This window comes from Scyliorhinus canicula, chromosome 2 (genome assembly GCF_902713615.1).
Source record: "Scyliorhinus canicula chromosome 2, sScyCan1.1, whole genome shotgun sequence".
Lineage (NCBI taxonomy): Eukaryota > Metazoa > Chordata > Chondrichthyes > Carcharhiniformes > Scyliorhinidae > Scyliorhinus > Scyliorhinus canicula.
In genome coordinates, this window is record NC_052147.1 from 63,408,709 (window position 1) to 63,425,973 (window position 17,265).

The 17,265-nt window shown below is 40.4% G+C and overlaps 2 protein-coding genes across 2 annotated transcripts in view; both read left to right on the forward strand.

Moving 5' to 3' along the window:
- Window positions 1-17,265, forward strand: part of kiaa0586 (KIAA0586 ortholog) — an 818,517-nt gene that overhangs the window by 196,929 nt on the left and 604,323 nt on the right. The window lies entirely within an intron of this gene.
- irf2bpl (interferon regulatory factor 2 binding protein-like) lies at window positions 8,778-15,635 on the forward strand. Its single transcript, XM_038780013.1, has one exon. It carries the CDS (start codon window positions 8,981-8,983, stop codon window positions 10,961-10,963), a length of 1,983 nt encoding a protein of 660 aa, XP_038635941.1. The 5' UTR covers window positions 8,778-8,980; the 3' UTR covers window positions 10,964-15,635.

The window sequence follows — 17,265 nt, forward strand, 5'->3', positions numbered from 1 at the left end:
TTTGTCTGCTTGTGGAAAAACAAAAGCTATTCCCAGCAAGACTAGCTTTCTTCATTATGTGAATACTCTGCTGTATAATAGCAAACAACCCAGTAAGACTGACTGTGTCTTTACGATGTTGGCTCTAGGCGTTATATGTGAAGTTGATTTCTGCTCTCAAGCTAGTGCTAAGTGGACATGGGCCCACATCATAAAACTACCCATAATTTGGCACTTAACCTAGCTTGGCAATCTCACCTGTCTGGCCGTAAGGATTCTTGCAATTGGGAGTAGAAAAATTACCACTGGCAGTGGATGTTGTTCTGGTGCTGGGGTTAAAGCATGTTGTTAGGATAGACTAAAATCTGTTCTGCTGTACATTTGGCTCATGCTATGACAAAAGTGGACAAAATGCTTCATTGCTCAGCAGTGATGGCTTTAACCATGAGTAACAAATAAATTCAACTCCTTTCTCCCTGACCATAAATAAATGCAAGTACCTGCTGCGTATTAAATTATGCTTGATTTCTTATGTAACTGCAGCTTACTGTCTCTTATTGTCTTCCTCAACCTTCTGCCACAAGCACTGTCTCATCCACGATGTAGTTTTGTACCACCCAGCTCCTGTAGCTGCATATTTTGTCCTAACACAGTCTCCTCAATACATTTTCTAATTCTGTGTCTGCGCAGTCACCTGGGGTGTGCAGCATAATTTCATCCTCTGTCCACTTGTATTATTAATTAGCATGTAGTCAGCCACTACAGTAATTCCTCACCTAACATCGAAGTTATTTTCTTTAAAAGTGTAACTTGAGCAAAACAATGCTGTGAATCAGATTTTCCCATCATAATTAAACTTGGGCAGAACGGTGGCACAGTGGGTTAGCACTGCGGCCTCACGGCGCCGAGGTCCCAGGTTTGATCCCTGCTCTGGGTCACTGTCCGTGTGGAATTTGCACATTCTCCCTGTGTTTGCGTGGGTTTCGCCCCCACAACCCAAAATTGTTCAAGCTCGGTGGATTGGCCACACTAAATTGCCCCTTAATTGGAAAAAATGAATTGGGTACTCTAAAATTTATATTTAAAAAAATAAAATAATAATTAAACATATAAACTGGAGTTAGGTTTTGTCAACTGTTAAACTGGAGTTAGCAAATTTTGTCCCGATCCTCAGTGAGTCTTTCCCCAAACCCCAGCAAGTCTTTCCCCAAACCCCAGCAAGTCTTTCCCCAAACCCCAGCAAGTCTTTCCCCAATTTCCTCGCGATTCTCTCCCCCTCTGATTGCCAATGATTCATTCCTCCTCCAATTTCCAGCAATTCACTTCCTCTCTGATCTCCAGTGTGTCTCTTCCTGATCCCCAGCCATTCTCTCCCTGATGCCAAGCCATTCTCTCGCCCACCCACCCCAGATCCCCTACATTTACTCCGCCTGATCCCCAGATATCCCCACTCCCAACCATTCTCTCCACCGTTCCCCAGCTATTCTCTGCCCCTCACCCCATACCCACTCGATCTCCAGCAGTCTCCCTCACCAGTCCCAAGCGAACCTTTCCCCAGATATGTTACCTGGATGTGGAAACAGCAAAGCAACAGTACTTTTTGCCATTTCGAACGAGACAGTAAGCAGGGCGGGAGTGAGGCAGCGAGCAGGACAGAAACGAAGGGTGGGAGTGGGTCAGTGAGCGAGCAGGGAGGGCACAGGCATTATCTCGGAAACTTCTAAGCCAACTCTTGAGGTTTCAGCCAAACCTCCTGAAAGCACTCTTTGTTTAATCCATCAATGATGCTAAAGAATAAACAACTTTAAAATGAAACATTGTTAAGCAGGGTGACTTAAAGTGAGGATTTGTTGTACTTACAAGCTCTCGCCTATCTCTTAACTGCAGGACCTTTGCTGTATTTCTTCACTTCTTATCCACTATCAAGTTCTGCATGTGTTAAAATTTATCATGGGTGTACATCTGCAAACCTAGGGTGCGATTTTCCGCCTGTGTTTGCCCGACCTGAGAATCCCACCCGAGGTCAATGGATTTTTCCATTGTCGGCGTCTCGCCAGTATCTGCCTGCCTTAGTCAGTGATTGTCAAGTTCTCTGACTGCCAGTTGGGCTGGATTCATTGGTGCCAACCATATTATTTTGTACAATGCGGAGTTTTAAAGCTCTCTCAAGGTTTGTCTTCATTCTGAATGTCGTCAGTAATATTTGCGAGTCAGGTTCCCCAATCCTGTAAATAAACTTCCAGTACAGGACTGAGTCAGTTATCACCTGGAACTGTCATATTACGACAGTTATATTGCTGGTTTCATTCGCATCACACAGGTGCCAGGCAATGACCATCTTCTATAAGAGAGGATCTAACCATCGCCCCTTGACATTCAGTGGCATCACCATTGCTGAATTCCCCACAATCAACATCCGGGGGGGATACCATTGACCAGAAACTGAGCTGGACTAGTCAAATTAATACTTTGGATGCCAGAGCAGGTCAAGGCTAGGAATCCTACAGTGGGTAACCCACCCCCGGCAAAGTCTGTCCTCCAACTACAAGTCACAAGCCAGGGGTGTAATGGAATACTCTCCACTTGTCTGGATGAGTGCAGCTCCAACAACACTCCAGAAGCCCGACGCCATCCAGGACAAAGCAGCCCGCTTGATTGCTACCCCTTCCACAAACATTCAATCCCTCCACCACTGACGAACAGTGGCAGCCGTGTGTACCATCTACAAGATGCACTGCAGTAACTCGCCAAGGTTCCTTGGGCAGCACCTTCCAAACCCACAATCACTACCATCTAGAAGGTCAAGAGCAGCAGATAACTGGGAACACCACCATCTGGCGGTTTCCCTCCAAGTCACATTACCGTTCCTTCACTGTCGCTGGAGCAAAATCCTGGAAATCACTCCCTAACAGCAGTGTGGGTGTACCTACACCTCAGCCTGCAGTTCAAGAAGGCAATTCACCACCACCTTCTGAAAGACAACTAGGGGTGGTCAATAAATGCTGACCTAACCAGCGATGCCCACATCCCGTAATTTAATTTTTAAAAACGTTATATTGAGTAAAACAAAAACATCTTTTGAAAAATCCAACAGAGCAACATGTATAAATAGTATGCACCATCTTGGGTTGCAGTTTTAAAAAAAAACTTTCATAGAATTTACAGAAGGAGGCCATGCGGCCCATCGAGTTGATGTGTATTAGTCTGAAATTATGCCAGGCAGTGATATGTGCCACCTTCAATGTGACTATGTGATCATATTTAATGACACAAACCAGGAGAATTAATTTTAGTTATGCAAGCTTTAGAGATTGAAATCTTATTGTTGATGGTTTTGCATTACGATTCTGTATTCAACAGTTAAAGGATGGTAACTGTGTAATGAACTGAAGTAGGGAATGATTAACAGTAAGACTGAAAATATGAATACTTGTATTTAATATTTACTTTGTATTAACTCCAATATACGAGTATGGAAAGGATTGTATTGCCAACAACATTCTGATTCATCGAACCTGTGTTCTGTTTATATTCAGTGAAGGTCTGAAGGATAACATAGGCCTGGATTTTGTGGTAAGAGTGACAGTGAGGCTATCAACGTTCACTTATTATGGAGTAAATAGTCCACACATGCACAGTTAAATGTGAAAATGTGGATGTTGCTTTCTGATTTCCCCTGATCCTCCAAAAGAATTGTTCGAACAGTCTTATCACCAAGAAATTTGGCATTGAAACACATGCAGGGCATGGTGTTGTGGCATTTGCACCCTAGATGCTCCATCAATGTGTCAGAAAAGGTTAGGGCATAGCCATTTAAGTATGAATGAATTTTTAATGGACAATGAGCTTAATTATTGCCAAACCATCTCACTGGCACTGAAAATTTTCAAGTGTGGAGTCATATTTTTCAGATTTTAATTATTAGTATAGATTTTAAGAAAAATTGTACTTTTTCTTCCTTTTATATTTTTATCTTATTCCCATCACTCTTTCCCTCTTTATTTTTCTTTCTGTACATGATTTTAAATACAGCTTCTGTTCAACTATTGCTGCTCCTCTACTTTGAATGCTGGTGCCCTGATTTAAATTTCTGATTCTCATGTTTAAATTTCTCAATAGCCTTGCCTCTTCAGACTCCTGTAACCTCCTCCGGTCCTGCAATCCTCTTAAAGCACACCGATTTCCCAAATTCTGACAAGAAAAAAACAGACCGTGGAAGAAAGAGAGAGATACATTTTAAAAATGAACTTCACCTATTAACAACTGCATAGCAAGTCAACTAATTGGCATATACTTTGTAATGCTACTCAGACCACATGGATATATGGTGTACAATGAAAGAATTGATACTATTTCAACAAATCTAATTTACTACGGGTTGAGGTAGAATCAGGGAGCTTCACTATTTTTACACAACTTGTGAAAGACCTGTTAGGCGAATGTTTAATGCTGACACTGGACAAAAGTGAGATGTGTTGCCAGTATAGACATAAATATTCAAACAAAAGAATGGAAAAGACCCTTGGTGTTTTGCAGATAGTTGAGAAGAGAAATGACACACAGTGGAAGTAAAATCCTTTTCAAGTCAAATGGATTGCTTTTGGTATTTCACTTCCCTCCACTGAGAAGTGATGCATGTCTGTACCAATTGCGGATATTTTCTGGTTACATTATTTATAAAGTGTGTTACAAATGTGGAGAGTACCTTAGTGAAATAACACTAGCTCTTTACAGAGGTGATCACCATCTTATAAACCCCTTATAAGACGGAAGAATTAATGTGCAAGTTGTCTAGGCCTAAAACAAAATATAATACAATGCCAAGTTAAGGAGCTAACCGGAAGTTTTAACTATAACTTTATAGTAAATTGATGTTCTTTGGCACAATGGAAAAAATGATTAGTTCTGTGACATAAGCGATCATTCTAATTGATTTGTGTTTTTCTCTAGTTTCCGGGCCAATGAACAATAACTGTTACTTACCAGAAGCTTCCACGATAGACACCTGAAGTAGAAAAATAGTCCTATATTCATAGGTGAATTGTGGCAATTTAGTCTTTTGCCCATTGCACATTAAGAATGGAGTTTAGTTTAATCTAACTCATTTTAAATTAAGACTTTGCTACTAGCATCATTATTTTGGTTTTCTTAACGTCCATTTTCATACTTTAGAGCCCTTTTCTCACACCTTGGTCAATTGCTCTTGCAAAGACTTGCAATAATTTGATAACATCCTAAAAACAGTCAGAAGCAACAGTAGTGTTTTCTATTGTATCATTTGCTGGCAAAAGGGATGAAAAGTTATTAATGATCTGTATTTGTATGAAGAACAAACCGTTCTGGCATCAACATGGATTATGGCGATAGGGTGGAGGTGTGGGCTAAAGTGCAGTGCTCTTTCCAAGATCCGGTGCAGATTCGATGGGCCCAATGGCCTTCTTCCGCACTGTAAATTTTAAAGAGGAAACTTCTGTTGTAGCTGGCTGGGAATAATTTGAAACTAGTTCAGAAAGGTAAAGACAGTCTCCTAATGTACTTTGGTGTCCCAACATACTATGCACCTAGTGTCCTATTAAAAGTCAAAAATGGTTTAAAAATGATTCAAAATCATTTTTATCTTTACATTAAGTAACATAAACAAAGTTTCCTCTGTTGTATCATACATCAAACTTTCCAATTTGAGCTGAATTACACATGTTTGAATTTGACCTGCGAATTTAATTATTTACAGCTGTTTAAGGGGATTTTCAATATGTCTGCCAAAATTCTGGTGATTTAAAATTAGATTCTGTTATAGCCACAAAACAACTTTAAAAAAATGGTGGTGTTAACATAGGTGGACATATATATGTATACGTGCACGTTTTTTCAAGGTTAGTTGCATTCCTCTCATTCCTTTACCTTCCCATATGTATCCGTTTTAACGTCTTTACCTGTTACACACATTGGACATTTGTTTTAATGCCTATGTAAAGAATCGATTTTCAGTACAAGTCAACACAAAGGGGAAAAAATTTGGTAAATAATTTAGATCTATTAAAGGAACATGTCTTTACTGACCACTTGCTAGTAATAAAAAAACATCTGATGTAACTACTTATGCATTGTCTAAAATGCTATTTTTGGGCAGAAAGTACAAAGCAGGAATTATTAATTATCAGCCTCTGCATTTACTGTCTCTTAAAGTAGGAATTGTGCAGATGCTTTCCTCGTTCTGTCAGCGTTGAACAAGGTGACATAAAAGGGTTCTGTAGTCCAGCATCAATGATCGTAAATAGATGTGGCATAGAAAACCCAGTGTGATGCCTCGATAGCATTCTCTGGATGGTCAATCCTTAGGAATTGTGAGTGAACAGCCCAAAATAACATCTATTACTTTAAACAATTGATCTACTGTTTAATTGAGGTCATGACATTGTTTTTTTCAAGTAAATGACAATGGGTACTTTTCAAATGCACGTCAGTGCCCCATCTCCTCAAGGGGCGGGGTAGGGTGGAATGGTTCTAGGTAAATGTAATTTCTGGAATATCTCACGCCAGCAGCTCAGCTGTAACAATCACTTCTGTATTATAACTGCCAAATTTTCAGTTCTGTAGAAATTATAATTCTGAATCAAGAATTGCAAAGTGTGCTAAAATAAACGTAGGCACATACAATTAGAAAAGTGATACAAATGTGTCCCTAAATCGCTAAATATTCCGTGAGACAAGTCCCTTTAAGATACACTTTCCATTATTTCAGGCCTGAGAAACATGTTTATTCTTTTTATTCAGAATAGTGAACAATCATCCTTTTAACTTTAGTCCTTTTTGAATTAATGTAGAAGTGTATGGTGATCGCAAATATTGAAACTATGCTTTGTGTATTCCTGTGAAATAGTGATCCGAAATCAGTATCCAAATTCCAATTGTACAAGAATGATGCTCAAACACTGAACTGTTGTGTTGGAATATGTTTAAAAACTTTGTCGTTTTGCTAGATTTTAACGATAAATCGGGATCATGAAAAATCTGTTGAAATTGTATTTACTCTTGGTTAAAATATCGAGCACACCAGGAGGGAATGAGTGGGTGCTGCACGGATCATTTCTTATTTTATGTGGAATCGGGTAGGGAAGAAGTGTATTATGATTCAAGTTCGACTTAAGAAGTGCTACGGAAATAATTTTACTTTCGGAATTATTTTCGATGAAAACGTTTAATGCAATCTACAGCATAGTAAGTAGTGACCTGTTTGTGTTCATGGAATTGAAATAGGGTAAGGGGAAATTAGACGGCTTAAGGGTCCCCCCTCCCCCATTGGCATTGTTTCTGTTCGTTGTTATACTCCTATGCAATAGCCATTACAAGTTTAGTTAAATTTTACATTTATTAAACAGTAACCAAACGGTTATATTTATTTCCTAGTGCTGACGTAGCCTCCGACGTTGATGGCCCACATCCATATTAATGATTAAACCATGCTGGAAAAACAAGCAGTGCCTCCCTCACTTCGGGGCACGCACTATCGGGCAACTACTTTCACAAAAAGTAAATAGAAGCGTTTATTGGGAGAGAGCTTATCGTTTTAGATTGCCGTTTACACACAGCAAATTGCATAACAGGAAACTGTTGGTTAGCTGTGGGTAGAAGTTGCATAATTATTTGGTTGTATATTTAGCGAGTTTTTAAACCTATGATATGATTTAATACTTTTCTGACGTTACGATGACTCGTTTTTACCATTTTCCCATCAAGCCTCGCTGACGCCGCTCTTAAATAGGTCGGAGTTCGTTTAGTGACAAAATGTTGTGATGTGTGATTGTAGTGCTAAAAAACTGACCCTTTTACATGAGTTTGGGGAAGATCTTAAAAATATATGCCCTGTCATGAATAGATTTCCACGCGTAAAGTGGGAGTCGACAGAACAGATGAGCTGGTTGAATGCAGCATTAGCAGCAGAGAAGGAGATGCATGTGTACTCGCTCTGAGTGACTTGGTGCAAACGATGGGGAGTTGCGCCATTCTGAAGGGAACTGAAATAGAACAGGTCCTGACGTCACGGGGAGGAACTGGAGCTGCAGCTGGGGGGTGGGGGGCTGGCTGGCTGATCTAACATGACCGCAATTTAAATATGCATTTTATACAGTAACTACTTTCTATTATGAGTGCTGAGCCCTTATGACAGCTAAAGGAGATCCTTTTATCGCAGTTTTCTTTCTCGCCATTAACATTTCGCCCGATGTTGCAGTTAAAGCGCCCAATTGCTCAGCAAAATCAATGTTATTTCACTTCTACTCGGCCCTGCCTGGAGTGCTGGAATTTGGAACTTCAGTTGAAGTCTAGGATTTAACACTAATGCTAGAGTCTCCTTTTTTGCCATTTTTAAGCACAACTTTTCGGTCCTCTCGGTCTTCAGCTGGAGAGCATGCTTAGAATTACAACGGAACTATTTTAATAATCATTCCCGTAATGCTTATTATTCTGCACTGTAAATTCTATGAATGTGCTTTGGGTGATTGAATTTTTGAAATGGGACGTTTCTAGTGTTCGTCTTTTAAAAAAAAAAAAATTTTTTTTGTGAGCGGACCTGTAACAACACGTTACCGATCGCGTTCGCTCCACTAGTACCGCGTGCGAAATTGCTTGGTGTGTGCCAGTGAATCGCGTTGGCCATGAGCGGAGTGGAAAAGGGGGAGAGAGAGTGTGTGTTTGTGTGTGTGTTCATACCCAGATGGATTTGGCTTGGAGGAGCCACACCGCGGGGGGGGGGGGGGCTGCTGCGCCTGCGCACTGGCCGTCTGGCGGGCTGCAGAGCGGCGGCTGACGTCACGTGGCGCTCGGAGGAGCTGGGTGGCGCGGGCAGGAGGAGAAGAGAAAGCAGACAGCAGAGCAGGAGAAAGGGAAAGAAAGCGAGGGAGCCCAGGCCCGGCCACAATACCAGCAGCAAGGGCCATCGCGGAGAGACCCGCAAGGCACATCCCAATCCCCAACCCCCCCGCCTCACAGCAGCTCTCGCATAATGTCCTCCGCCCAGGTGTCCTCGTCCCGGAGACAGTCGTGTTACCTCTGCGATCTGCCTCGCATGCCGTGGGCCATGATCTGGGATTTTACCGAGCCCGTGTGCCGGGGCTGCGTCAACTACGAGGGGGCCGACCGCATCGAGTTTGTCATCGAGACGGCGCGGCAGCTGAAGCGCGCCCACGGCTTCCAGGAGGGCCGCTCTCCGGGGCCGCCGCCTGTCAAGGTGCAGTCCCTGGGCGGCGGCAAGGAGGCGGCTCAGCAGCTCAACCACGTCGACGGCTCGTCCAAGGCGCCGCAGCCGCCCCTCGATCGCTATTCCCTGAGTGAGAGACCTCGCTTCGAGTACGCGAGCCTCGCCCACGCTGGCAGGCTTCCCAATGGCCTGAGCGGCCCCAATGGATTCCCCAAGCCCGAGGACATACCGCCGGAGCTGAACCGGCAGAGCCCCAATTCGTCGCGGAGAAATCACGGCATCGTGCCCCCGGGCCCGGTCACAGTGCCGCCCAACCTACTGCCTCAGACTACCTTAAACGGCCCGTCTGCAGGAGCCCTGGCCCCGCACGGGCTGCTCGGCCGGCCGTCCCCATCCAGCAGCCTGGCTGGCACATCGGTGACGGTCAGCAGCCAGGTCCTGGGCGATGTAAACAAACGGCCGGGCTCCGTGTCCAGCAGCGATCAGGAGCGGGAACTGAAAGAGAAACAGCGAAACGCCGAGACCCTGGCCGAGCTGGGCGAGAGCCTGAGGAACCGCTCCGAGGACTGGGCCAGCAAGCCCAAAATTGTGCGGGAGACGCTGCTGACTCTGGCCAACTGCAACCCTTTCGATGTGCGCTTCAAGAAGGATCACTCTCTGCTGGGCCGGGTCTTCGCTTTTGACGCCGTTTCCAAACCCGGCATGGACTTCGAGCTGAAGATCTTCATCGAGTACCCGAGTGGCTCGGCCAACGTCTTCTCCAGCGCCTCCGGCGTAGCCAAGCAAATGTACCAGGACTGTATGAAGGATTTCAGCAGAGGCCTATCGTCAGGCTTCAAGTACTTAGAGTATGAGAAGAAACATAGCTCGGGGGACTGGCGCCTCCTGGGTGACCTGCTGCCCGAGTCGGTGCGTTTCTTCAAGGAGGTGGTGGGCGCCGACATGCTGCCACAGCCCCACATTGACGCCAATTGCCCCATCTTGCCCACCGCCTTGTGCAACATGCCCCGGCCCCCGCCCAACAGCTCCAGAACTGGGATGCGCAAGCGGAAAGCGTCCCCCGAACCAGACTCGGATGCGGGCAACGTGAAGCTGGAAGAGCGGCAACAACAGTGGCTCTCCAACCAGAACGAAGCCTTAAAGCTCACCATGGCGGCATCCGGCAGCTTCGGATCGGGCGGCGTGGCGCACGGTGGTTCCGCTCTGCCACCCAACCGGACCACCCCCCCGGAATGCAGCACCCAAAATGGACAGTCCCCCATGGCCGCGCTCATGTCCGTGGCTGACACCCTTGGAAATGCCCACTCGCCTAAGGACAGCAGCAATTCCGTACATTCGACCACGAGTACCACCACCAGGAGGAACAGCAACAGTCCGGTGTCCCCGGCCTCCGGGGGCGGCCAGCGCCGCATGGTGTCTCGGAACGGCGATGCTGCTCTGTCCGTGGCCCCTCCTAACAACCATCCCAATCCCAGCATAGACCCCGTTCACCCCCCAAACATTCCAGACTCACCAATGGCCAACAACGGGCCTCTGTGCTGCACCATTTGTCATGAACGTTTGGAGGATACTCACTTTGTGCAATGTCCATCAGTGCCCAATCATAAATTCTGTTTCCCATGTTCACGGGAGAGCATCAAGGCTCAGGGGGCCAATGGAGAAGTTTATTGCCCCAGTGGAGAAAAATGCCCATTAGTAGGTTCAAATGTCCCTTGGGCATTCATGCAAGGAGAGATTGCTACAATCTTAGCAGGGGACGTTAAGGTCAAAAAAGAAAGAGACCCGTAATTTTTTAACTTCAGTAATTGAAGTAAAATGTGAATAAGAACTAAAAAGTTAGTCTTATGTATAGACATGTTTCATTTCCGTCGTATGTTTCTATATTTTGAAACAAGGTATGTACTCTTCTTCATTTGAAGGATGAACCTGGTTTTGTTTAAAGAATATCAGATATTATTGCTTAATACTGTTTTCACTTATTGATGGCAGTGTGTTGGCTAGGTACAAAATCATAGCACTTAGCAATTAACGCTGCTGGTGTGTTTTTGTAAATGTATGCACTTCGCTGAATTGCCAAGGCCAGTGTTGACGTCTGCAGAAATGCAAACAAATTGTTACAAAGAATGGTTACAGTTAGTTATGTTACATGCCCTGGGGATAGTCTCCTACAAAGTGACTTTTTTAAAAAAAGGTGAGGGGTTCTTTTTATTAGTTTCCAAGGGCAAAATATTTCATTTTATGATTCAGTGATCTGAATTTTTTATAACTTTTTTGCTTTATGGATGCACGAATGCTTTAAATAGTAGAGCAAAATGCTGTACTGTATATGACAAAACTGCTCTGTTTGTTCTTTATACATTTCTGTAGTGACAGAAGACTGTAATGTGCCTTGGAGCTGAATAAATTGTAATAAATTCGATGAATAAGCTCCCTGACTAGTCAATTTCTTTACAGACTGTAGGAAATGTGAACAAATTGGATGTGGATACCTATGAGAAAATGGCTGCTTTATGACTTTGAAAGTTACATTAATAATTGCTGTCAGAGATGCCATTCTTATAATTAAATAAATACTATCATCGCAATATTCACTTGTCTTAGCAAAGTTCCCACATATTTATAAATCACCTGAATGCTTATCTTCAAAGAAAAACTGCTGATTCAGATTTTTCCATTCACTTTTTTTAACTGGACTAAAACCTGATGACTTCCACTGAAACAAAATATGAAATAATAATTGTTTGGAGATTAAAGGCACTTTAAAGTGATTGAATGTTACTGTGTGAAACCAATGGCAGTTAGTTAACTGTAGTGGTCCAGGTAATTGTAACAAGTTTGAACACATGTTAGACCAAAAAGCAGCTGTTTCACTTTGAGCTGATGAAGAAAGCAAGGAATGTGATACCTGGTACAGGGAACTGTATCCTGCATTCAATGCAGAAAAATAAATTCCTGATTTAAGTAAAATGCTTTTTAAATTCATCTCTTCAAATCATGTGCACTTTAAAACGAGCAGTTCAATATTTATTTATGTCAAAAACATCCTTCTGATATAAAAATGAATATGATTTCCTTGCCTTTTACACATTTGCAATGCTTACACTTCTGGCAGATTGTCGTAATATATGATCTCAAGTTATGTTTCCACAGTGTACATATTAAACAACTCAATGCAGTGGATACTGCAACTGGACTGCTACAGTTAATGTTTTCTTTGCACAATTGAGTTTTTATATCCGAAAAATGCACTTTTCCTGGACATTGAAATATTTGAAGTGCTCATTTCTCACTTTTGAAACGTTAATGGTGAAAATAAAAGAGGAACCTGGTGTGATCATAGACTTAATTAATTGGAGATGCAGTGTGATACTTTTATGTTCATATTTGTTTTGAATCATAATCTTTTTGCATCTTTTATTCAAAAGTAAATTGTATCATTCTAATTGAAGAAGGAGGGAAATGTGATGAGAGCTGAAATGTGCTGTTACATTTTTTAAATCAAACCCACTATAAATGTTTTATCCATAAACTACCAGACCCACTGTACTTGTATCCTGGCAATTTCTCATGGCTGATAATAGTTCATTATTTTTCTATTGCTGCTAAGCTACGTACATTCCTTAAGTGATTAACAGCACAAAATTAAGTTCCTTAATGGGATAGCTAATACTGTTTTCAAAGGATAACTGAACCCTGTTTGATCTTTAATCGCGAGCTGGTGCATTCAAGATTTATAGCTACAGACTAGTTTGTTTGTACAGTTGTTCTTCATCTGTAGATTTTGATTCTGAAGGTACAAAGGTGGAAATTATTTTTATATTTTAATTACAAGGATTTTTAATAGCTATTGTTGATGTTTGATGAGGCATTTTACTTACAGCCTTGATCTTTGCCAAATTACATGTTCTCAAATATGGTCTTGGTAATAAATTCCAGTACGGTTTTAAAACACCAGTATAAGCTTAAATAATTTACCAACCAATGACCATATTTAAGTTTTTCAAATTTTCTAAGAATAATTGGCTGTAGAGGAGATCCTGAGAGGGTGTTACCTATCCATTTTCTCCACCACCAATACTAAAGCTGAAATGTTCACTTTGATTCGACAAAACAATTTGAAATGGATCCTTTCTGCTTTCTAATGTCCTGGCTCTGCATTATCTTGAATACATTGTTGACTAAATACTCTTGATAGATTTAAATAGAAATATCATGTTTAATCAGACATTGGACCATTGAAGGTTTTGGTAGTAATTGTCTTAAAATTTGAAATGATGCATTAGCTTTGTGTTTTAATTTGAACCGATAATATTTTTGACCTGAGAATCTTTATGCATTTGCCATTCTATTTGACATTTATCATTGCAAAAAGAAATTCTGAAGTATTTCAAATGATTAGCCCAGTACTGCAAAGAACAAAGCATACACTATACACCATAAACTGAGTAGTGAAGCACCAAAATAATACCGTAGAGGGGTAATAAAATGATTACCTGTTTTAGAATTTATATATCTAAAAAGATGGGGTCTAATAGCAAAATACCTAAAGAAGCAGCGAGTGCAAAAAGTTGGCGCAATATTTGTGCAATTAAATTTGTATATTTAATAAAATGTACTGAGTTGGTATGTGCGAAAGCTGTTACAAAAATTTTAAGTTTGTTTTAAATGACATGATGCAAAATCAATTAATAAAAGTAATCATCAGAATAGACAATTACAATATTTTTGGGGGTGGGAGAAGGTGATCATTAAAGAAGATTGGCGGTATAGAGAGAAAACTAGATAGTATTAGGTTGTAGAGATTAAAAAAACGTACTCAGACATTTTATGAGGGGTTTCACACCAATCCAGTGGAGAAGGTATTTTAGGTCTGGAGTGTTTTGGGTCTGGCCTGATGGTTTTAAGAGTAGAATGTTGCCAAGATGGACTAACACATCCGCATCACATGTTGTTTGCCTTTGTAAAATAGAGGAATTAATATTCTTCCAAATCAATGGAAAGTGAATTTCAAAAGTTCAGTGATACAGAATACTATATAAAACTTGGGTTCATTTCAACATTTTATGGATTTGTTGATCAGAGATAATTAATTTATCTTAGAACTAACAAAAAGCAATGTATATATAGTATATCTGGAGTGTAGAGGTTAGTGCATCTATCTGCAGTTGCTTATTTGAACACCTGATATTCCATGCTTGGCAATTAGTGTAGCATTTACTCTTGCGCACGTAGGAAATCCATGTGTAATCCATATTTCAATGCTTTGGTACAATTTTGGCACTCTTAGGAAGTTTTATTTGACATTACTGTTTCATGCTGTTGCTTAAGATTCACGAGAGGCTTATTTTGTATGCTCTCTATGGATCCTCAAATTAATTTAGTGATCAACTTTATTGATACTTTATGGCCTTTCTTAACTCTATTGACATCTAATGTAAGTAATTTTGCTAACTCGAGTAAATGTGATGGGGTACGCTAGAAGTTGTTTAGTTATAAATGCCCATAAAGAAATTCATTTTATTCAAATATTACTGTTCAGCAAACAACATAGAACACTGACAAAAAAAGGTAAATGGATGTTTCATTTGAGATTTAAATAAATGTTCCTATTGTCAGAGTCCTTTGTTTTTGACTTTATTCAAGTTAACCCCATATGATGTGTTTTGACGTTGAAAAAAATTGCTTTGTCTGAGTAATAGTTGCTACTTGAATACTGACTGCATGTCATGACCTGAAAATTTCTGCAGCCCAACAAGTTTTAAATATGATTATTTAAATGTACAGCATAATCCTATTTGGCTATATTTTGCATTGCTCAGTTACCATCTCCTTTGTTCTGTAGTCAATCTCATCTGTTCCCTTCTCTACTGTGGGACTCCTGATTTTTGAAGTTGCTCAACCTATAGCTATTTGTAACATAGTTTAAATATTTGCATCATGCATGCCACTGGTGGAACTGTGGAATACAAGCAGTATTATAAAATAAGCAGCGTTATAAAACTGCTCAGAAAGCAGATGCAAAAGGAAAAAGTACCTGCAGGGGCAGCCCTTTCTATATAAAATACTTGCCATTTTATGTCTCATACATTTGGGTGGCTTATGAAAAATTTCCTGAGAGAAATCCCTCTCTAAAAGTCTGTGTAGTTCCAAGCTAACTAAGAATGCAATGCTGTTGCTGATGTAATAGTGTCTTGGGACAATGTTTCCAAGCAGAAGGGATATGGGTGGGAGCACTTAGTGATTCATTTATATATTGATCTTGATCAGTTCAGAGTTGTTGAGCAATATATTTTGGTTTACAACGTTGAGCTAATAACTAAAATACAACCTGTTGAAAGTATTCTCCTAAAGGCAGCTTTTCCTTTAACCCTGTTATTTCTGCTAATAAGTGTATATGATTATAAGTGTAACGTCCATGTATCTGTAATGTTACTTTTTAAAAAAAAATAAATGTGTCACAAAAATTGTGTCGTGAATTTTTTTTTTTAGCTTGCTCACTGAGCAACAATCCTATTCAGTGACCTCCCTCTGGGACTAACACTGACTGTGCAACCGTAAATCTAGATGTTTAATAATTTGTTTAAAATCCCTGCTGCTTTAATCCAAGTCCTTTTGATTAATCTTTGCAGTGGTTCAGCCAAAATATTGTGGAGTAATGCAATTTCTACAAGTCAAATAATTTCAGGCACTTTTTAAGTATATTTTAAATCTGACTGAATTTTTCACCCTCAGCAATAATTTATCTTAATACCTTTTTTGGATTTTTTTTGTGCCTCTTTACTGTAAGTGGATCAAGTCAGGAGTTGCTTTAGTCTGCTGATGAAAGTTCACTACATTTTTAAAAAACCTTTCAATGTAATTTTGGTGAGCATTTTCCTACAATGTCTGGTAATCAGCATGACCACATTTTCTCTGGTTGGATCATATTTCACAGTATTTTGCATGGCCACTTATCTGTTTTTCTAAATATTTAGTAAAAGCGTCAGTAAAAACATCAGTGAAACCAGCAAGTTGAAGGACAGTTAGGTAGAGGTTTGGATGCAACCCATTCCCACAGTTCCTTAACTTAAATGACACATAAAAAAAAAGGGAAGGCATTTAATAAAATTACTGATTTGATTTGTATTACTTATATTTAGAAGTTCTAATTCAATCTTGCAGAAGTAAAATAAATCCTAAAATCATTTTCCAAGAAGTGTTGCATCAAGAGGTCAAGTTGGTCTTAATATGCTGCTTGAGCCTTTAAATATTTATTGTGTTTCACATATTTTATGTACTAACATAACATATAACTATATCCTTTCAAAAACAAATATTTCTTGACCATTCAAAACATTTGACTGTTAGCTTGGAGGGACTCAAAGCCCCCGAAGTCGGAGACCTAGCTATCGGACATAGCTAGCTTTCTCTGGAGAAAATTAAGTTCGCCTTGAGAGGGTCACTGTTGGGGTTCGCCCGGAGGTGGCAACTGTTCGTCGACTTCTTCGTGGACAATTAATCGTCGGGGGGGTTTAGTTTAGTTCAGCTTAAGAGTAGGGGGTTAATAAAGGTGGGACCTGTAAGGGAGGGAGATGGTTTTTGCACTATGTTTATAGTTTAATATACATTGTTTATTGTGTTATAATACCAAAAGGTACTTTAATAAAATGTTTAAAAAAAACATTTGACTGGATTTCCCTTTGATGGAGAAACTATTTTAAATATCTTTAAGATCTGAATGGCAATGTTCAAATAGAATGTGCTTTGAGGGGAATAATATTTTAAAAATCATAAATGTCAGTAACTTTAGCATTATTGTGTTTTCTAGATGGCCTATTTGTAACATTGAATAGTTTCACCACTGGGGGACATTGTTGTTTCACCTTTGTGTAATGCATTCTGGGAAACAACTAATTGTAGCCAGTTTTGTGTCCTGTAGCTGTGCAATAAAACTTTCCAGAGACTTTGGCTCATAAACAAAACACATATTTACTTCTTTATGAGCCAGAAATAAATCTCTGGAAAGTTTTATAGCAATCATACAGAACACAAGCAGCCTGGAATGAAATCAACCCAGAATTCACTGCATGAGCAAGGAGTAATGATCTCTT